The following is a 23085-nucleotide window of genomic DNA, read 5'->3' as shown; positions in this document are numbered from 1 at the left end:
TGAGAGTTAAGAATCAAAACATATTTAATGTAATAACCAGTAAATACTTGGGTAACTTACAAACGTAGAATGTCATGAGAAAGGTATTTCATCACTACATTTATTTCATTTAATAATCTGGTAAACTTTCATATAGTTGATATTCATTACACTTAGTGTGAAATATTTCAAGCCTTTTTTTGTTTTTATTTTGATGATTATGGCTTAAAACCTAAAATCCAGTGTCTCAAGGTTTCCTAAAAGTGATCACATAAAGATTTATAATCTAGAATTGTCCAGCTTCACAAATAAAACAAAAAAGGCTTGACATGCTTGATCTGATGAGTCTAGAATACATTCAATTTTTCAGTTTTTTCACAATATTCTGATTTGTTTTAGATGCATTAGTGCCTGTGTTTAGAAATTTCATTAGAAAACGTGGCTTTTATTGAAAAAAATACTAAATTTCTAATTAGGATTTTTCCACTCTACATTATGTAAGGCATGTGTGTTGATTAAATAACAATTTAATTACACTTTTTAGGGATGTTTGTACAGATTGTCCTGTTTTTTGTGCAGAATAAATAGTCCCACATAGTTATAGTTCACCTGTCTTCAGTGGATTGAGACACAATATACAAAACGGAAATGTTGATTCGTTTAATCGCCACTTCATGTGTTTTGGGGAAGACCGAGTTTTGTCAACATGAAACTTATGGCTCATTACACAGATAGCATAAAAAACATGGAGTTGAGTCAACACAGATGAGTCATCTTAGTTCAGGTCCCTGACGTCACATGACTGATACTAAAAATATTGCACATGAAACTGTCATGGAACCAACACTGGGCTAGATAAAACCACTTTTTCTATTTTAATTCTGCTAAAAAGTGTGAGCAGAATAAGAAGTAAGTTGGTGTAAATGGGTGGTTTTACCCAGAATCCAACATTCTGCTGCTGCTCTCACCTGTGCGGGTAAACAGGAAGCTCACAGGTGCGCAGGTGGGCGGAGCCTCGCCCTCAGAAACCCGAACCTCCCGGAAAAAGACGTTCTAGTCCTGCGTTTCTGCTTCTCCCTCCGTCGGAGTCACACGCATTCCGGTCAGGAGGCATTTGTGAGCATCTCGGCTTTTTTTTAAAAGACTTTTTCTTTCCGAAGAGTTTCTTTTTTATCGCTCGCAGGTGGATTTTTGATTTATTTATTGTGACAAGGACGCACCTCCGGCCTGCAACTTCACCTCGGAAGGATCCTGTGGTGCGTTCAGGGAAATTAACCAGGAGAGGGGAAGTGGATCAGGTGGTTGTATTTTATCTTTAACCCGGATTCCTGATGGATTACATGAACAGTGGACTCAGATACGCCCCAAAGCAGGTGAGATGGAGGATTTTATTCTGGTTAAATGTTTCTGACATCGTTGCGTAAATGTGGGTTAGAAAGTGTTACAGGTGAATGAGCACACACACACACACACACACACACACACACACACACACACACACACACACAGAGTGAGACAGGTGTTCTGAGTTTTCATTCCACACATACGTTCAAGTGACTGCTGACAGGTTTGTGTCTGTCTGCAGCCTCGGTATCTGCTTTGTTCCTCTTATCACCATCACTCTGCTTTGCCCAAAGACAAACAAGTGAAGCAGAAATCCAGCACTCATTTCTCTGCCAAGCGTCTGGTTGTGTTCAGATTAGAAGCTGATTTTGGCACTTTTCGGCTAAACTTTTACACCCTCGTGCCTGTTTTTGAGGCTGCAGTTTCCAGGATTTGTTATCTGCATCCAGACATGTTAAATGGAGTGACAGGATGGGTAGAGATTCACTGATTTTTTTTAATTCAAAGTTGATTTTCTTCCCTTTTACTTGCAGAAAATGTAAAATAATGCTTCAGAATCTTTTCTAATGTGGATGTCTGACATGAAAACATAAACGTAGCTCCGCAGAAAACATACTGACGTCTGAATTCCTCCAGTTCCCTCCACCTTGTTGCAACTTGTTCCCTTCCTTCTCTTATGTACAAGTAACATTCAGTAGAAATTACGCCACAGCATCCCAGTGTGGGGATAAAAACGAGGCGTTTTGTCAAAGAAAATCGCCCTTCAGCCTCAGAAGATTTGACCTCCAGTTGCATAACCGAGCAGATGTGAGGAGGAAAGTTGTTTTTCTGTGTATTTTTTGGTGAAAACGTAATGTCACTTTTGAGAATATTATCTTTACAGTTCAAGAATAACCAGTAAATAAGCCTGTATAATAGATTTTTTATCTTTAAAATGCTGATTAAACCATGTAGAAAAATTTCTTCACTTCTTGGCTTCACAAAAAGTGAATATTATTTGGATTATTTGCTGCAGAGAAAACTTTGTGTTGTTAATAAGTAGACATGTTTTCTTTCTGTCATAATTTAGACTGTCATTTTTTATTTTAGAAACATCTCAGGCAGCAAATGCTTGTAATAAACCCAGAAAAACTGAAAGGAGCATCTGTTGTGCACCAGCAGTTATGCTTAAGCTCATGTTTTTTCATTATCAGTTCATCTAAATTGGTGCTTTAAAAAACATTTAAAAGCAAGACAGAGAGGTAAAAAAAAAAAGAAGATTTTACTTAAATAGAGTGTCTTCTTTAAGACAAGTGGAAATAAATACCCATTTAGGTGTTTATGTATTACATTGTGTCTATTTTACATAAACAAAGAATGACAGATTGGCAGAAAAATATATTTTTTAGCAGCAAACAGTGGTTTTCAATAAAAATTGTTTGTAATTTTACAAAACAAGCAAGTATTTTTCCCAATCTCTGAGCCCGAAATCTACACTTCAGTGATTTATTATGAAGATTTATACGACATTTTATTCCTTAAAACATTAGGTAATTAATTTGTTTCAGGCTGTTGTTGATATTTTCTGATTCCTTCATCAATACAAAGAGATATTCAAAATTTACCCTTTAGAAATTTTGGACATGTTTTTATCACATAAGCTCTGAAAATAATAATTTTGATATGACAAATGTAAAAATGGTGCATCTTCATGTGCACTTGTGAGTAAAGTGTGGTTCAGTGTTGTCATTCAGTATCTGGGTTAAACAAGCAGAAAGACATTTGGTTAACAAAGCATCTCATGCTGTAAAAGTTACAGGTGATGTTTTCCTCGTGCAAAGTTAATATTTCTGAAAGCTTTGTAGAGCAGTGAAGTTCCTAAATGCCACCCTTCGCTGCCTCATAGAAACTTGTTGTGTGTGTTGGTGGTTTTTTTTCTGCTCCCAGCAGGTTTGACTGGATTTTACAGGGTGAAACCTTTGTCCTTCCTCCCCCTCCTCTCACAGGTAACCACAGGGACGTGACTCATGACTAAAGTTTCCTTCCAGATCGCTACGAGACACTGAAACTTCTGTTCTTTTACGAGCAGATCTTTAATGACATTTTCTGCAGTTAATTTTGAGCAGATTCCCACAGGATTCGGCATTATGTCACGTTTCAGAAGAATGTCGCACACTTCCCGCGTTTGTAGGTCACCGCAGGCTTCGACATTCCTGAAACGCACAAGTATCTACCTGCAGCCCGCCGCCTCTTAGCTCCAGCTGATTATCTGCAGACAGAAACTTTTAATCTCCTTCTGAAAAACACAAACAAAATTAACTTTGTCAATAAAGGAGCAGTTGTGTCCTCAGATGCTGTCATCCTCTTTAGTTGGAAGTTGTGGCCTCAGCTCGAGTCAGGCCTTCAGTTTTATGTATTTCACTCTTTTTTTATTTATATTTTCATCTTCCAGGATAAAGACTGGGACACTTCAGTCCAGTTCCTGCCGGCGTCGGACAACAAAAAGCTCGAGAAGAAGAAAGGTCCGGGAAAAGTCGGGGCAGTGATCGGTGTGGTGATCTTTGCTGCTGTTGTGTCACTAATGACCGGACTGCTGGTCTGGCATTTCCACTGTAAGTAGCTCAGTTATGTTCACAACATAGCACATGCTCAGTGAATAAATAAATATGAAGTAATGTCACAAAGGCAAAACAAAAAGAAAGCAATGGTGTAGAAGATTCAGAGAACTTTATTTGTCCCCAGGGGGCAAATATAAAGGAATGTGGAGCAGGCAGTGCAACAATAATGTAAGAGAGAGAGTAGAAATGAAAGACATCGAACATAAATAAAACAAATGGGGATAAATGTATATACAAGTGTAGTACACGTAAGATAATAAGAATAAAAAGTGGAATGAAAATAAAATAAAAATCTACAGCTTAGTAACATATTAGTGCAAATAAGGACGAACAATGTACACAGGTGCAAACTGGCAATGAGGTAGATGCATTAGATAAATTACAGAATGCTCTACTAAGTCTCTTTTAGTGGTCACAGACAAGCACTCTGTGGATATGTCCACTACCGTTCTAAAGTTTGGGCTCACCCAGACAATTTCATGTTTTCCATGAAAACTCACACTTTTATTCTTGTGCTAACATAACTGCACAAGGGTTTTCTAATCATCAATGAGCCTTTCAACACCATTAGCTAACTCAATGTAGCATTAGAACACAGGAGTGATGGTTGCTGGAAATGTTCCTCTGTACCCCTATGGAGATATTCCAAAATCAGCCTTTTCCAGCTGGAATAGTCATTTATAAAAAGTGACAAAAATAAGTTGAAAAAGGCAAAATGAGATGAAAAACCACAGCGGTACCAGTTTACAGAACAGAAAATCAAGTAAACTGAACTGTGATGCAGTAAATTCAGTTTTGTCTGTGTGATTCCTAAAGTCCGTAAAGATATCCGGGTGAAGAGGATGTACAGCGGCTCCATGCGGATCACCAACCAGGTGTTCAACGACGCCTATGAGAACACCAACAGCTCCGAGTTCAAGGCTCTGGCCAAGCAGATCACTGCTCAGGTGAGTCAGCAGCTCAGGTTTCCTCCGACGTTTGTTTTTTTCTGTGTTTTCAAGCAGCTTCTCTCATGTCCTGCTGTGATTTTTCTCTCGTCTCTTTCAGCTTAAAGGCGTCTATTCCAAAAGTCCACAGCTGGCCAAATACTATGTCGGTTCTACTATTCAGGCTTTCAGGTAAAGCAGTGAAATCAGAGCTTTTTATTCCTTTTTATTGTTACTTTTAGCAAAGACGAGTGGTTGTTTCTGGTTTGAATACCTCAATAGCACAAACATTTAAAACCCATTTTACTGCTAAATTTGACTTTCTGTTGTTAAAATAGGAAGATTTTGAATGCAAGTGTTCACTTTTACCATTCCAGTTCATCTTGTTTTATCAGGGTAGAATATAAAGGCAGTAATAATAAAAATCAAGCACAAAAGTTATTAAAAACTTAAATTATTGTAGCTGCTTTAGTCGACTGAGGCTGTTTTTGATGTGGCTGTACATTAGATCCAATAGCACGAACATTTAAAACACATTTTATTGCCAAATTCCATTCATGCATTTAAAACAGCAAGATTTTGAATACCAGTGTTTTTATTTGTATTTATGCCGTAAAAATTATGTGATTCAGCAACATTTGTTGTATAAGGATAGAATATATCAGATAATCAACACAAAGATGATTTGATAAATAAAAATCACACAAAAGCTATTAAAACTTAAATTATTGTAGCTGCTTTAGACGTCGAAGACTGTTTTTTACAGTTGACAGTTTACAGTTTTTAAATTTCCCTTTTTTTCTTATTTCTACCAAGAACAGGTTGGTGTTTTTGATGTGGAAGGCAATTTAGATCCAACAGCACAAACATTTAAAACACATTTTACTACTAAATTGTCTCACTGTTGTTAAAATAGAAACATTTTCTTTTTCTGTGCCCGAAAAGTTTTGCAGAATTTTAGTTCATTTTGTTGTATGAGGATGAAATGTAAATGCTAAAGACACATTTGAAGTAGAAAAATAAGATAATCAGCATACTAAGACCATTTTTGTAGCTGCCAGTTTAGAGTGTTAAACATAAAAACAATTCAATGTTTAATTATTACTTCTGCAAAGCATGAGAGATTGTTTTTGGTGTGGATGTATCCTGGATCTAATAGCACAACCATTCAAAACGCATTGTACTGCTAGATTAAAATTTCCTGTTGTTAAAATGTGTTTTAAACATTTTTTTTGTTTATTTTGATGCCCTAAAAGTTATGTGACTTTGTTGTATCAGGATGCAATGTCAAAAAAATCAACTTAAGGATTAATTATTACATAAAAAATACAAAAAATAAACTTCCGAAACACCTAAATTACTGGAGCTGCTTTATTAAAACAAAGCAGTAAATTGTAAAACCAATAAATTCTTTAAACCCCACATGTATTTGTCTGAACTTGTTCTCAACACAGTGACGTTGTGTTTTATGCTGTTTTTTCCTTTTTTCTTTGCTCCCAGTGAAGGCAGCGTCATCGCCTACTACCTGTCTGAGTTCAACGTTCCCGCCGGACAGGAAGCAGCCGTCGACAAAATCATGTCTACGATGGACAAGCTGGTGGACAAACAGCAGCGATCCCCGACGAGGACCGGAAACGCTCTGGTGTTTGCAGACGTCGTGTCTTCAGGTAGAGGCCGTTGAATCTCAGTCATGCTGTTTGGTTTTGCTTTAATCAGATTTTGAGCATTTGTGAGCATTTCTTTTGCTCGTCCTCATTTTCACCACGTCTCTGTTTCATCTCGCAGCACTCGATGTTCGCTTGTTTTCAACATCGTTCAACAGTAAGTGCTCAGTTTGCTTGTTTGGAATTCATATTTCTACTCAAAAATGTAGAAATTTTAATATATTCTTCAGAAAATAGTCTCCTAAGTGGCATGATAACTGTGCAGTCTAGTATTTTATGTGTTGCCCTCCAGCTCCAAGCAGTTTCTGGGCCTTTTTTTTGTTTTTGCTCCTGTCACATTTTTACTCACTCTGAATTCAATTTTAACTGCAAAATGTATCTACGTACTATGGATTTCAACGCCAGCCTGCGGTTTAGTGGAAAAGTCCATGAATTTCTGCCATATAACAGCTGGTTGCTGTGGAGTCATTTATATCTTCACAGTTGCATTGAGGACCACAAAATTTTTCGTTTTTTGTAGAATCTATTCACTTCAAATGGCCAATTTTTTAATGAGGCATGCAGAGTAAAATTATATTGTGGAATAAACTGATTTTGAGCTCACATTTGGTTGCGTTTTCCAATATCATCGCATCACGGACGAGTAGGTAAAGACTTTTAGAAGTTGATAATTGGACGATTCTGCTTGTTTTTGCAGTTTCTAGCTCAGATAGTTGTTGTAATTTTGCCATTATTTAAAGATAACAAGGCTTTTGAACCTGCTGGCAGATTTTGGAGCTCAGAGGGTTAATGAGAAAGAATTTAGTTAGCTTTTTTAATTTCACCACATTTATAAAATTGAAAAAATGCCCATAATTGTAAGTGGATAGTATGGTGTAACTGCATTAAATGGAGCACATGAAGGTCCAGCAGCTTAATGACACACTTTCTGCAGGTTTTTCCTTTAATTTGTCAGCAGTTTGTGTCTGCCAACATGTGTGACGGTGATGCTAAATTCCACTGAACGTCGCTGTTTCTGTCTTAGAGTACCTCAGGTTTGCAGAGCACACAAGGACCAACCACATCGGTCAGATCCAGTCCCCTGGGTTCCCCAACAGTCCGTATGACCCCAGCACCTTCATCCAGTGGCAGCTGAGGGCCGACCCCGAATACGTCATCAAGCTCGACTTCGACTCCATGAACCTGGAGGAGAACTGCATGAGCGACTTTGTGAAGATCTACGACTCTCTAGTGGCCATCGAGGACCGAGTCATGGAAGAGTGAGTTTGAAGCATCGGTTCAGAGCTCTGTGCATGATCCAGATTTGGATTCGTCTTGCATGTAAGGCCCTCTGCTGGTCAGATGCTGTGATTCTGATATGTAGAGCTGCAGTTGAGCAACACTGTCTGGATTAAACCTGATCCAGAATGAAAGCACTTAATCCAAACCTGGAGGTGGCTGAGCTGAAAACATGAGAACAAGTCGCCAGAAAGCTTTCATGCATGTTTAATGAAGTTATTAGTGGCATTCTTGCCCTAAAGACATAAATCACTCAGTGAAAATCAGGAAATACAACCGCCAAACACTAAAGTAAGACATTAAAAAGTGAGCCTTTCTTTATTAAGTATGGGTTTAGCAGGATGCTCAAATGTGCTAATTTTATTGTTTTTTTAAGGTATAAAATGAAAGGTAAAAGTGGATTGACATTTGAAGTAAAGCTCCTTTTTAGGTCATTTTGCTGCAGGGGTTATATTTAGTTGTTTTCACTCCAAAAAATCTGAAAATTTTATTATTTTCTGTCTAAAAGTTTTGCACACATGTGGCTAAAATTGACAGCACATGATGAGGGGAGTTGATCAGTAAAGTATGATGTTTTTTGTGTGGGACAAAGTTAAAAATTAGATTCAGTCACTATTTTTATTCTTGATTCAATAAGGAAAACTCGATCTTGCTCAAAATTGTTTTTGTAAAGATGCAAGTTAAATAAATAAAACTGCATCACATCAGCGACATGAGAAAGGCTGCTGAATATACAGTTTGTTCAGAAATGTCATCCTGTTATACAAGTCATTAAACAGTGGATAAAGTGAGTTTCTGTCGTCTGTTTTCTCCAGGTTGTGTGGATGTTACTCCCCCAGCGAACCGCTCACCTTCCTGTCGTCTGGCAACGTCATGCTGGTGACGATGGCCACGAACGAAAAACAGAACTACCCCGGATTTCGAGCTAAAGTTTCACAAGTCCGGCGGGGAAGTAAAGGTAGGAAATAATGTTCAGATTTATTTTTTTGCTTCAATATAAAGTCCTGAACCTCTATGGAAACAGAACAACCGTCACTAGAAGTAGAGAGAACTCAGAAATGTTTTTTTTTTTTTGCAATTATAAAGCACTAAAACAGAAAAAAAAAATTTAAAACTAAAGTTGAATTAATTTTATTCCTTATTTTGCAGAATTTCAGAAAAAAAATATAATCCACATACACAATATTTTCACAGATGTTACCAACACTGGAGAAAATTGAGCCTCTGCTTGCTATAGACATTTTAAATTTGTTTCCATATTAAACACTCAATTAAGCTCAGTTTATCCAGAAATCCTAGAATTTTTTTCACATAACTGTTGGTTGCAGCTGAGTCACTAATGGCTTCACAGTTGTGTTGAGGAGTGCAGAATTTTTTATGTTTTACTAAATCTTTTTAAAGAAATTTTCTAATTTTTAAATGAGGCATCAGGGAAAAAAATGATTTTCATGAAATAGCCATACATATCTGCTCTGTGTAAACGCTTTCCTGCATTCCAGCTGAAAAATCTCAGAATTTTTGTAATTTAATTGTTTGTCTCAACTGAGTCACGAATGGCTTTTTAATTTAGCAGAAGAGCACAGAATTTTTAGGTTTTTGTAGAATCTAGTTAGAGCAAACGGTTAAGTTGTAATGACTCTTTAAACTACAAGTATTCTACATGTCATTTAAAAATTCATTACAACTAAACCGCAAGTTTTTTGATTCAATATTTCCGTTAAAAGCTAAGATTTGTGCATTGTAAAGTTAAAACCTGACATTTCTTTCAGTCTTTACAGTTTTTGCCTTTGATAAGTGCTTTAATTTTGCTGATTTTTTTTAAAGATATCATGTATTTTAAACATATATAATTTTTCATTTTTGAACAGGGATGACATGCGGTGGCCAGCTGATGGGCGAAAATGGCACCTTCACTTCTCCAAACTTCCCAAATTACTTTCCTCCCTTAACGTCGTGTCAGTGGTCGATCCAGGTGAGATGTCAGCTCCTAATCAAACACATTTCAGGCATATTTCTGCTCTCTGATGGTTCTCATGTAGTTGTAACCTGTCTCTTTTAAACATTAAGGTTCCTGCTGGTAAGGTGGTGAAGGTGACGTTCAAAAAGTTCCTCCTGTCCGAGCCCGGGCAGGAAAACAGAAAGGACTGTCGCAAAGATTACGTGGAAGTCAACGGAAAGAAGTGAGTTCATGTTTGCTCATTTCAATAAAGAAACACAGACAGAGATCACCGAGCAGAGCCGATGTAAGCTTGTATATCTCATCCTCAGGTTTTGTGGAGAACAACCCGACGGAACAGTGACAGTAACCAGCAACGACAACAAAATGAACGTGATGTTCTACTCCGACGCCTCCTACGTGGACCGCGGGTTCGATGCTCAGTTTGAGGCCATCGACGTCAAAGACCGTGAGAGACTCAGGTTCTTTCTGATTATTTCCAAACATCAGAAATGTGTTTGTCATGCTAATTCCGTTGTCACCTACAGCTTGCCCAAAGCAGTTCCAGTGCAGGAATCAGCGCTGCATTAAAAATGAGCTCAAGTGTGACGGCTGGAATGACTGTGGAGACATGTCTGATGAGCTGAACTGCAGTAAGTAATATTTATTTACATCAAACTCAGACTTTTATTTTTAACCCTCTGAACTCCAAAAATCCACATCAGGGTTTAAAGGAATGTTATCTTTTAAAAACAGCCCAAATTGCCGCATTTATCAGAGCTAGAAACTGAAAAAATACAATGAATAATTACATTTTTAATTTCCCAACTGTCCTTGAACTGCACATCTAGAATGTGTTTTTCTGGCCGGAAACATTGCAAAGTCTTCGCATAAAATCATTTGTCAAAAATAAGCCATTTGTACTGGCTATATTTGATAAAAAACAAAAAAAATCTGCATTTCTCAGCACATAAACGAAGCCATTTATGATTCAGATGTGACCAGCAGTTTTCTGTCAAAAATTCAGGGATTTTTCAGCTGGACTGCAAGCTGTGTTTACAGGTATGGAAGCAAATTAAAGATGTAAATAAACACTAAGTAAACACAATTTTATCCAGTATTGGTAGCACTTTCATGGTAACATAAGTATTCAAAGAAATTCACAAAATTATACAAATAATCCAAAATACTGGGATTTTTTTAACGGAACTGCAGGCTGTCTTTACAAGTATAGAAACATATTTAAAATGTCAATAGTTGAATATCTGTAATGTCATGAAGCCAATGTTCATACTATATTTATACTAATAATACTTTCAGTGATAACACTTCATAAGTGTTGTACACATTGATTCCATTCCATTATTTTTTGTAAGTTTTGTAACATAAACATTTAAAGAAATTTTAATATATATATATATATCAATATTCCAAAATTGTGAGCCTTTTCAGCTGAATTGGGCTGAACTGCAGTTAGTGTTTCCTCAGAGCAGACGCAGATAGGAAGCAAGTACAGAAACAAGATAAAAATAGGTAAATATTAATAATAATTTATTAAAATAAATAGTAAAATATTAGTGGAATGTATAGTCACCGTTTTTTTCCAGCATTGGCAGCACCTGTCAGCACTCAGAAAAATATTATTCTACGTTTTTGCAATTTTTTTGAAAAAACATCAGTATAGAAATTCAACTTTTGGTGTCCTTTTTTGTGATTTATAGCAGTATGTCTGTGTTTTACTGTACAAAAGATATTTCTGAGTTCTCTCTACTTCTAGTCATGGTTTTTCTGTTTCCATAGAGATGCAGGACTTTCTAAAAATTGCCCACTGCTTGGAGTTCAGAGATTTAACCACTTTTTAAATCACTGTTCTTTTCTTTACAAGGAGTTAGACCTGTAATAATCAGACTTTTAAAAACTATTTTCCCTCCAGAGTGCAGGGATAAAGATATCAACTGTAAGAATGGATTGTGTAAGCCGCGGTTCTGGCTGTGTGACGGCGTGGACGACTGCGGAGACCGAACAGACGAGATGAACTGTGAGGCTCGTTAACTCTGATGAATTTTGCTGCATTTACTTTATCATGTTTGCTTCTCTAACCTGTTTTTTTTTTTCTTCTTCAGGTGGGTGTGGATCTGAAGAGTTCACGTGTAAGAATGACAAATGTATTCCCGCGAAGAAGAAGTGCGACGGCAGGGTCGACTGTGAGGATCAATCAGATGAGCTCAACTGTGGAGGAAGTAAGACTGGATTTCTGCTAAACTGCACAAATTATTTCAGCTTGAAATATTCAGATTTCTCTCAAAGCAAGCAGAATAAGTTGCCAGTAGAGTTTAGCAACTCCATCTGAAGGCTAAATTGAAATTGCTGCAAGCTGTTGCAAGCAGTTTACGAAGCCTGTGTCCTCAGCGTTCTTCTTTATGGTAGTGAAACTTGGACTACCTACCGCAAGCAAGAACACCGCCTGAATGCCTTCCATTTCAGATGCCTCCGTTTCATCCTTGGCATATCATGGAAGGACCGGGTACCAAACACAGATGTACTCACGATGACTGGCAGTGTGGACATGTACACCATCATCTGTGTCAGTCGACTACGCTGGGCAGGCCATGTACACCGCATGGATAAAGACCGTCTTCCCAGCCAGATCATGTATGGGGAACTGGCACTTGCTCCTCGCCCACAAGGAAGACCAAAGCTGCGATACAGGGATGTTCTCAAACGTGACCTTGTTGCCTTCAACATCCCAACACACACCTGGGAAGCTGCTGCCTCAGACTGAGACATTTGGAGGCAAATCATCAAACATGGGACCCACATAGCATCTAACCGTTACATCTCCTTTTGCGAAGAGCGGCGTGCGAAGAAGTCGTCGACTCCATCGTCGTCTATGACGGGATAGGCCAATGATGATGATACTTTATCATGTTTGCTTCTCTAACCTGTTTTTTTTTCTTCTTCAGGTAGGTGTGGATCTGCAGAGTTCACGTGTAAGAATGGCAAATGTATTCCCGGGAAGAAGAAGTGCGACGGCAGGGTCGACTGTGAGGATCAATCAGATGAGCTCGACTGTGGAGGAAGTAAGACTGGATTTCTGCTAAACTGCACAAATTATTTCAGCTTGAAATATTCAGATTTCTCTCAAAGCAAGCAGAATAAGTTGCCAGTAGAGTTTAGCAACTCCATCTGAAGGCTAAATTGAAATTGCTGCAAGCTGTTGCAAGCAGTTTAGAGGGTATAATTTATTTTCTAGAAATTAATTAGGAAGTCACAATGTGCAAAAAGAAAGGAAGGTGGTGACTTGTGGTAAAAAATGCAGCAAAAATCCACCAAATCTGAGGCTCCTTCAAGCCTTTTACCTTCTATTAGACATTTTATTTTTTTAAATTATGTGATACATTTATTGCTTTGGTTGATCTTTTCAGCCTTAATCAGTTTTAGTTCATAACAGGAAGGAAAAATGGTAGCAGCTGAGTTTAACGAAAATGCATGTAGCAGCTTTGGCCGAGATATATGGTATAGAGCTTCAAACAATGATGTAAATTGACTTAAATTCATGATTTGAACACAAACATGACTCTAAATGAATCCTAACGTGTCTGAAAGGGCAGCGCAACATTGTTATGGCAAAAATATGAAATATGTGGTTGTTGTAGTTATTTAGCCAACAAGAAGTCCAAAAACAATTCTTTTCTCATCAAAATGTAGCTTTTTCTCCTCAATTAAACCACATTAAACAGTATTTTGTTCTTGCAACCTCATATTTAATGTTGAAATCAGTCTTTTTTTTTTTTTCTCCATGCTGCAGCGATTCATGCAGGTTTTGCTGCTTTAAATGTAATAATTATTCTCCTCCTCCGTCCTCAGGCTCTGGTGTGAGCTGCACTGACCTCACGTTCAGATGTAAGAACAACAAATGCATCAGTAAAGTGAACCCGGAGTGTGACGGCGTGCAGGACTGCGAGGACGGATCGGACGAGGAAAACTGCGGTACGTCACAAACGGAAAGCTAGGATCAGATTGGAAAAAGTAGTCATTATCTCGATCTGAAACAGCTGTGAACTTCCACCCGCTTCAGGCACTAAAACAAGCAGCGACAAGCCAAACCTGTGACTCTTTCATTGTTTACTGCAGACTGCGGGAGGAGCATGTTCAAGTCGTCGCGTATCGTGGGCGGTCAGGACGTGCTGGAAGGAGAGTTTCCCTGGCAGGTCAGCCTCCACGTTAAGAACTTCGGCCACGTGTGTGGAGCGACCGTCATCAGTCCCAAATGGATCGTCACCGCTGCCCACTGCGTGCAGGACGACGGCAGAACGAGGTAGAAACTCCTTTTTTTCCCCTGCTATTCTCACTGTTTTGTCTTTTTGTCGTCATAATGATCATATTTACTCAAAATATCCAAGTCTAACTCAGATGATTTCCTGAGATCCTTTTATATCGTGTATTTAGCAGATGTTCTTTTCCAAATGAATGGAAATGAGTGCAGCAGTAGAATCATATTACAGTCCTTTGTTAATGTGGGTTTCAAACGTGAATTCCTATTAGAGTGGGATAGAGACATAAAAAAGGCATAAATGAGCACTGAAGAAGGCACAAGCTGACACGTTTGTTTATGTCTCTAGTCCCCTAAAATAGAAGCTTTTTACTTTTGTATCCTGTTTTCTGTTTCTGCACCTGGATTTATTTTAATTCCTCCACCTTCCTTTATCATTATAGAGAGGGACACCAGCAGCGTTTCTGTTAATTCTCTACTTGCTCTATCAATGTAGTTTAATCCTCTGAACCCCAAGCAGTTTCTGGATGATTTTGTTCTTTTCATATTTTCCTTTATTACTACATTATGAAGTCCTGCACCTCTATGGAAACAGCACAGTTATGGCTAGAAGGATAGAGAACTCAGAAATATTATTTTGTATTGCAAAATAACACAGTTGTAAAGCCCTAAAACATAAAAATGAGTAACAAAGTTTGAATTATTTTGACTTCTTCTTTTGCAGAATTTGAGAGAAAAAAAACACGAAATCCACATGTATAATATTTTCACAGGACACTGGAATTTTTTTTTACCTCCTCTACTTAATATAGATGTTTGTAATTTGTTTCCATACTTGTTCACTCTGAATAAACACTCACCTCAGCTCAGTTTATCAGAAATCTCAGAATTTTTGTCACGTAGCTGTTAGTCACTAATGGCTTCACGGTTGCATCAAAGAGTGCAGAATTTTTTGTTTTTTACAGAATCTTTTTAAATTAATATTAAAATCAGTTTTTTAAATGAGGCATGAGGACTAAAATGATCTGCACTTTTTGCAGTGTGATATTGTTTGAATGCCAAAAATCAAAAAAGAAAGAAAAATGAAAAGTTGAGTTTCTTTATTTTACAAAAAATAGAAAATCATATAATTAGAATTATTTAACATTTTCCTAAGTGCCCACAGATGTAATTAGTACTCGGGTAAAAAGTTGTGACTCTACATGCTATAGATAGTTTAGTGTCCATACATGTCTCCTTTCTGTTCTGTGTTAAACACTGCCTGCACGTCAGCTGAAAACTGCCTGAATTTTTGTCACATGACTGTTCTAAGTCATCTAAGTCACTGAAAGCTTCACGGTTGTGTTGAGAAGCTCAAAATGTTTTACTTTCTACAGTCTATTTTTGGTGATTTTTTTTTTTTAAACAGAGTAAAGTGATTTCAGTGAAATACTGACACAATGTATTGCAGGTGATTAGTTCAAGTCCCGTCTGAAAGTTAAATATGAACCGATTCTTTCTCTTTTTCAAGTTTAATTATGTTTTTTTTCTTCTTTTAACACGCCTTCCTTTTAGGAGTTCAAGAGTTAATGCTTTTCAAATTATTTTAAAGTAATACTTAGATAAAAAACAGTACACTCCAAATTCTGAACAAGCACGCACCTCAAATGTTTTATCCTTTGCTTTGTCCTCAAAGCCTTGAACAATGTTAAATACAGTTAAATGTAGTGTTTAGACACGTGGTGCAGAACCTGCTGGTGTTGTTCTCTAATAAAAGAAACATGAAGCTGCTGAAAAACAGTTCAGTAGTTTGGTAACTCGTCATGTGTAACATGAAGCCTCTGTTTTTACTCACAACACGATACTTGCACGTGTGCGTGAATAATTTAAAAATGAAACATGAAACCCTTCCAGGTCCTCAGTGCAGGTTTCAGATCATGTTTTCTTTGCTAATACAGTAACAAAAATTAAAGGTGTCATAAATAAGATCCTATTATTTTAGGTCTTTATATTTAACATAGTGCATTTTATTGTAGGTTCATATTTATGGATTTGAACTTTAGAGTCGGACAATAATCGTAACCTTTAATAACTCCTTTTTAACCTTCAGTTACTAATATAATCCTTGTGCTACTCAGTGTGGCTGTTAATTCTAGACTCAGAATAAACTTTGTGTTGTGTTTTGTCGTGTGTTTCCTCAGATACTCGCAGCCGAGCACCTGGGAAGCTTATCTGGGTCTTCACACCCAAAAGAAGCTCGGAAGTCACGTCGTCAAGAGGAACGTGAAGCAGGTCATCCCCCACCCGAACTACAACGACTTCACGTTCGACAACGACATCGCCCTCATGGAGCTGGACAGTCCCGTCACCTACTCCGACTACATCAAGCCCATCTGCCTGCCGGCCGCGCAGCACAGCTTCCCCCCTGGAAACACTGTATGGGTCACCGGGTGGGGCGCCACTCGAGAGGGAGGTGAGTGAAAACAGGAGACTGTCTCACTTCTAGCGACTACACACGTGGACAAAATTGTTGGTACCCCTCAGTTAAAGAAGGAAAAACCCACAATTCTCACTGAAATCACTTGAAACTCACAAAAGTAACAATAAATAAAAATTTATTGAAAATTAAATAATCAAAATCAGCCATCACTTTTGAATTGTTGATTAACATAATTATTTAAAAAAAACAAACTAATGAAATAGGGCTGGACAAAAATGATGGTACCCATAACTTAATATTTTGTTGCACAACCTTTTGAGGCAATCACTGCAATTAAACGATTTCTGTATTTGTCAATGAGCGTTCTGCAGCTGTCAACAGGTATTTTGGCCCACTCCTCATGAGCAAACAGCTCCAGTTGTCTCAGGTTTGATGGGTGTCTTCTCCAAATGGCATGTTTCAGCTCCTTCCACATATGTTCAATGGGATTCAGATCTGGGCTCATAGAAGGCCACTTTAGAATAGTCCAACGCTTTTCTCTCAGCCATTCTTGGGTGTTTTTGGCTGTGTGTTTTGGATCGTTGTCCTGTTGGAAGACCCATGACCTGCGACTGAGACCAAGCTTTCTGACACTAGGCAGCACATTTCTCTCCAGAATGCCTTGATAGTCTTCAGATTTCATCGTACCTTGCACACTTTCAAGACACCCTGTGCCAGATGCAGCAAAGCAGCCCCAAAACATTACTGAGCCTCCTCCATGTTTCACCGTAGGGACAGTGTTCTTTTCTTCGTATGCTTGGTTTTTGAGTCTATGAACATAGAGTTGATGTGCCTTACCAAAAAGCTCCAGTTTGGTCTCATCTGTCCAAAGGACATTCTCCCAGAAGCTTTGTGGCTTGTCAACATGCATTTTGCAAATTCCAGTCTCGCTTTTTTATGAGTTTTTTCAGCAGTGGTGTCCTCCTTGGTCGTCTCCCGTGAAGTCCACTTTGGCTCAAACAACGACGAATGGTGCGATCTGACACTGATGTACCTTGGCCTTGGAGTTCACCTTTAATTTCTTTGGAGGTTGCTCTGGGCTCTTTGGATACAATTCCAACGATCCGTCTCTTCAATTTGTCATCAATTTTCCTCTTGCGGCCACGTCCAGGGAGGTTGGCTACTGTCCCGTGGGTCTTGAACTTCTGAATAATATGAGCCACTGTTGTCACAGGAACTTCAAGCTGTTTAGAGATGGTCTTATAGCCTTTACCTTTAAGATGTTTGTCTATCATTTTTTTTCGGATGTCCTGGGACAATTCTCTCCTTCGCTTTCTGTTGTCCGTGTTCAGTGTGGTACACACCTTTTCACCAAACAGCAGGGTGACTACTTGTCTCCCTTTAAATAGGCAGACTGACTGATTATGAGTTTGGAAACACCTGTGATGTCAATTAAATGACACACCTGAGTTAATCATGTCACTCTGGTCAAATAGTTTTCAATCTTTTATAGAGGTACCATCATTTTTGTCCAGGCCCGTTTCATTAGTTTGTTTTTTTAAATAATTATGTTAATCAACAATTCAAAAGTAATGGCTGTTTTTGATTATTTAATTTTCAATAAATTTTTATTTATTGTTACTTTTGTGAGTTTCAAGTGATTTCAGTGAGAATTGTGGGTTTTTCCTTCTTTAACTGAGGGGTACCAACAATTTTGTCCACGTGTGTAAAACTGAAAGGATCTTTAATCAAAGCTGAGGCCAAAATGGTTAAATGTAGAACCACCCGTCACTGAGCAATGGATCGACATTATCCATGATGGAAAAGTTGACATTTTTGTGCAAAAAGAAAAGTTTTATCAGGTCTGGACGAAATAGACTGAGATGTAAAACCCATAAGGAACGAGCAATTACAGACAACCAGCTTTTCTTTTGACTCGTTTTTGGGGTTTTTTGTTAATTAATGAAGTAAAGATAATTATAGAGACTAAGCTGCTCCGTTCTGCTGTTTCTATGCAATAACAAAAGAATGATTTTTAATATGTGTATACATATATATATATATATATATATATATATATATATAAATATTAGAAAAGCAGTAAGTTAACCCTTTACGCTTCAGTGCGTCGTAGGTGTACCGCCGGCGGTACACCTACTAATTTGCATAGGAATTTCAAGAATGTCCGACGGCTGCAAACGCGATTATACAAACACTATACACCGTTGGAAAGCTTAGATTCTCATGAATCCGCCGGTATAAACCACTTTCAGATGTGATTACCACAGCGGGTGAGAAAAACACATTTGTCCGACAAAAACGAATATTCATCCATCCGTTCTCTATACACGGCTTCAACGCACACAGCGCGACTCACATTTCCGGGTTCATTATTACACACAGAAAAAAAGATTCCACAAAAAACGGCCATAATCCAACCTTTTACATCCAGATGACACAAGCCAGTAAACTATTTTATCCAAAACATGTCCTGAAGTCGGTATAAAATCCACGAATCGGTCGTTTTCAAGGAAATGCACCTCGCGTTGCGCGTCCAATATTCCCCGTATTTTTCGTAATTTTTTTAATTTAAAAATAGAATATTAGCGATTTTTTTGTACTGAAAACGGCTGGAATTGACTGAAGCTTAAAGGGTTAAGTAACTTGCTTTTTAAATTATTTTTTAAAGAAATGCTGAGCCCATGGTTTGAGTTTGAATATTAAGTCTAGATATTAGCAGAAATTAATTAAAATACAACAAGCAAAGACAGACTATAGGTTACACTTTCAGTGCACTGTAATTAGTTTATTTATTAATTGTTTGACTTTGTTTTACTCCGATTTATTCAGGGTTATCCGAATGGAAACAGCACAGCCATTGCTAGAAGTAGAGAGAATTTAAGAATATTGTCTGTGCAGTTTGACACATTTATAATGGCACAAAAAACAATAGTGTAATTATTTTTATGATTATTTCTATGATTATTTCTTTTACATAATTAAAAATATCTGGAATCAACATGCAGCTACAACATATTTCCAATAGCAGAGCAGTGTTTCCAGTGGTGGCCCCTCTACGTACTATTTACATGTTATTTTACTAACTTTTCTATTTTTATTTGTTGCTTTGCTTGTCTCCTCTCTGCTCTGAGTAAACAGCTTGAAGTTCAGCTGAAAAGTGTCTCAATTTTGGTTACATGACTGTTGGTTACAGCTGAGTCACTAAGAGCTCCACAGTTCAACTGAGAGGTGCAGAATTTTAGTTTTTCGCAGAATCTATTCAGAGAAAATAGCCAAATTTTAAAGTCCTAGGCATGTGGAATAAAATGTTAATAATAATGATTGAATCTTAGAATTAGCAACACATCACAGATGAGGTGTTAAGGACCTGAAAAATGGATAAATCTGCCTGTTTTTGTATTTTCTCACTCTGATAAATGGTGTCATTTTGACTTTTTTGAAAGATAACATACTTTTCAAACAAACTGGAACTTTTAGGGCATTTAGAGGCTTAATTAGAAAGAGTTTAGTGCGCATAATTAGTTTCACCACATTTAGAAAGTTTATAAAATCAACTAAACAGGGATTTTTTTTATTGATCACAGCTGGGTCAGTCATGGTGTCTCAGTTATGTAGACGAGTACAAAATCTAATGTTTTTTAACAGTATTATGTTTGAGAAAGCAGTTTGCTTACAGCGAATGTGAAAATCAGATGTGATTTTGATGAAATGTGAAAATTTTATTCTTAGATTTGATGAATTTCCTGGCACAACTGTAGATCGTAGATGACACAGTATTTGAACTGAAGTTTTAAAGTGATCATAGCTGGCTTTGGTGGTCGCTTTGTGGTTTTGTTGCTAATACACACTGAACAACTTTTCACTGGACCTGCCACTAATTAAATAGTTTTGATGCCACTTAAAGCTCCATTTGAGTCCAACTTGATGACGTGACATGTAGACCTACAGATAAATGTGACGCTGATCTCCACTGTGTTTGTGTTTGTCGTTCAGGATTTGCAGCGAGCGTTCTCCAGAAGGCTCAGGTCCGAATCATCAACTGGAAGACGTGTGACTCGTTAATGGGAGGACAACTCACGTCTCGGATGTTGTGCGCCGGAGTGCTGACTGGAGGAGTCGATGCTTGTCAGGTAATTAATCTAAATAATCTTTCTTTCTTTCTTTCTTTCTTTCTTTCTTTCTTTCTTTCTTCAGTCTGAAAAACAAGGATGTTCTAAGATCAAGAGCACAAGCAACTGGCCACTCCTGTGTAAATTTGGCATTAATCTTTGAAATAAAAATAAGTAAATACACATAGTCCAAAGTCTGAATGTCATTAAAGAAACATGCACTTAAGAGCAGCTGTGGAAGGTAAGATGAGATCTTAGAGGCCAACAAACTTTAAAAACTTACAAAATTGCCCATTAATGGGGCAGGAAGGAAATGCAAAACAGCTCCTGTATTACTGACAGAGTCTACATGGAGAAGTTTTTATATCAGATCTGCCACTGCATTTGGAAAGTCAGAGTCTGAAATTTAAAAAAAAAAAGGCATCTGGACAAGCGGATAAGTGCTGTGGCTGGATGATATTTCAACTGAGCTCTCTGACCATAATCGTCGAATGTATGTTTGTGGAAAACATTTGTAACATTTGAGGACAACAAACCTTCCATCCGAGAAGTATGGAGGTGGAAATATGCTGCACAAGGATTCAGCTAAAGATCTCCACATTCTGGATGTGACTGTTTTACATTTTGTCACAAAAGGGAAACTAAAAAGAGGCAACAGGACAGAAATGCAAAGCAGACGTCAGAATCCACCATGAACTAATTTAAGAAACAGATGCTGAAGCTGTTAAAGTGATGCATTTTTGAAAATCTGTGGAGAGATCTGAAACATGTTACGTGTTCAAGTCGGCTGTAAACATCTCAAGATCATCAAGATAAGAATCTTGTTTGCCAGCTGCCAAACAGGATATTTGAGTATTAGGGCTGTAACTAGGAACGATTTGTATTGTCAGTTAATTTCTTGGTTATTTTTTTGATTAGTCATTTGGTGTTTCTCAAAGTCCAAGCTGCATGTTTTGTCCATAACTCTAAGACGTTCAGTTTTTCTTAGATAAGGAAAGAAACCAGAAAATATTTACAGTTAAGAAGCTGGAATCACAAAATTTAGACTTGTTTTTCTTCATTTAAATCAATTTGTTTATTGTTATAATAGTTGGTAATTCATTTGTTGAAAACTACAAAATTTTTTATGTAGTGTTAGAGTTATTGTTGTGTTATTGTGAAATTAAAATTAACAAAGGTTTAACTTTTGTTTTAACGTCTTGTTGCATGGGTTTTTATTATTTTTACCTAAAAAATCAGCGAACTCTGTAATTTGCCAGAGGTGTCCAGATCTTTACGTCCAAATCTTTTTTTTTTTTTTTTTAACTAGCAAATTAGGTAGAAATTGAACTGCTGTCAATCCTACTGCATTGATAAGATTGTTTAGCTTGTTCAGAATGACACCAGAACAGCTGCTAGCTCGTAGATTTTTTTCTTACAGCTCAGTTGAAAACATGACCAAAAAAAAGCATTTCTAATTAGAAATGGACAAATGACAGACACGATTCTGTAAAACACATTGAAGAAAGCTGCAGAGAGACAGGAAAATTAGTGCAAATGATAAATAATGCCAAACACTGCCCTCTATTCTAACACGTTCTTGTGCATTTGTTTTCAGGGAGACTCCGGCGGTCCTCTGTCCAGCCCGTCCGGCAGTCGTATGTTCCTGGCAGGAGTGGTCAGCTGGGGTGACGGCTGCGCTCGCAGAAACAAACCAGGCATCTACACGACGGTCACAAAATTCCGTGCCTGGATCACACAAAAGACAGGAGTTTAGGAGTCCGCTGAGAAATGGTCCAACGAGGCCACAGACATAAACCTAATCAGGAACTGACGACCAGCGGTCCTCCTCCCAGTGGAGAAACGCACTGTCTGCTTGAAGAGCACATTTTAGATCCACTGTGATTTTTATTCTTTTTTCAAAATTCATGACGGGGTTGCTGAAATGTTTTATTTTGTAAATAAATGTTTTATTTTTGTGTGTTTTGTTTTGTTGTGATGGAGAACAATGTTATATGCTGCACAGGAAATGGACTCCAGGCGTGATTGTTACACATGTACATGTATGAAATGTGCCTCCTTGTACTCTGGCATTGTGTGTTTTATTAGGAGCCGTCTCAAGAATCTTTCACCCCTGTGCCTTGTTGTTTTGTATTTTATAAATTAAAAAGCTAAATGACAGAAAGCTCTTTCCGTCTTACCTCCTATGGATTGGTGTCTAAGTCCAGCCGAAATCCCTGAAAATGAGTGGTGCGATTGTTCACTTGCATTGCCCTCCTCATTATGGTTGCCACTTCTTTTTAACAGATGTGAACTGCTCTTCTCTTTGTACGAAACAGTGAAATACTGGTTTTATTAGCATTTTATCTGTCACGTTAAACATGTTCGTATGACCTCTTTTCTTTCTGGCACAATCTTAGTAGAGTTTATCCAATTTAATCGGTCTTAAATGTGTAAATGTGTGTTTTATAGCAGATGTTTTTAAATAAAATATTTCTATTGTAGCCTCTAGTGTATACATCTATATCTTTTGTTTTGACTGAATGGATGACATCCTCGATGAACCACTTCCTGTTTAGCT

General features: G+C 37.6%; 1 protein-coding gene across 1 annotated transcript; it reads left to right on the top strand.

Moving 5' to 3' along the window:
- The first annotated feature begins 997 nt into the window (after positions 1-997).
- On the top strand, positions 998-23008 carry st14a (ST14 transmembrane serine protease matriptase a). The gene is made up of 20 exons (XM_051958120.1): positions 998-1352; positions 3755-3914; positions 4737-4867; positions 4968-5038; positions 6347-6513; positions 6632-6667; positions 7535-7769; positions 8604-8746; positions 9657-9760; positions 9856-9968; positions 10057-10193; positions 10273-10377; positions 11658-11762; positions 11848-11964; positions 12688-12804; positions 13592-13714; positions 13859-14042; positions 16178-16449; positions 20410-20546; positions 22123-23008. Exons 1-20 carry the CDS (start codon positions 1311-1313, stop codon positions 22279-22281), a joined length of 2658 nt encoding a protein of 885 aa, XP_051814080.1. The 5' UTR covers positions 998-1310; the 3' UTR covers positions 22282-23008.
- Positions 23009-23085: the final 77 nt, after the last annotated feature.

The sequence above is a fragment of the Acanthochromis polyacanthus genome, chromosome 13 (assembly GCF_021347895.1).
Source record: "Acanthochromis polyacanthus isolate Apoly-LR-REF ecotype Palm Island chromosome 13, KAUST_Apoly_ChrSc, whole genome shotgun sequence".
Lineage (NCBI taxonomy): Eukaryota > Metazoa > Chordata > Actinopteri > Pomacentridae > Acanthochromis > Acanthochromis polyacanthus.
This window is presented reverse-complemented; position numbering and strand designations above follow the sequence as displayed.

Bases quoted from the DNA above. Each gene is read 5' to 3' on its own strand.
- st14a (XM_051958120.1), top strand. From the start codon at position 1,311: ATGGATTACATGAACAGTGGACTCAGATACGCCCCAAAGCAG. The intron at 3,915-4,736 runs GTAAGTAGCTCA...TGATTCCTAAAG, and splicing joins GCTGGTCTGGCATTTCCACT to TCCGTAAAGATATCCGGGTG. The intron at 7,770-8,603 runs GTGAGTTTGAAG...TGTTTTCTCCAG, and splicing joins GAGGACCGAGTCATGGAAGA to GTTGTGTGGATGTTACTCCC.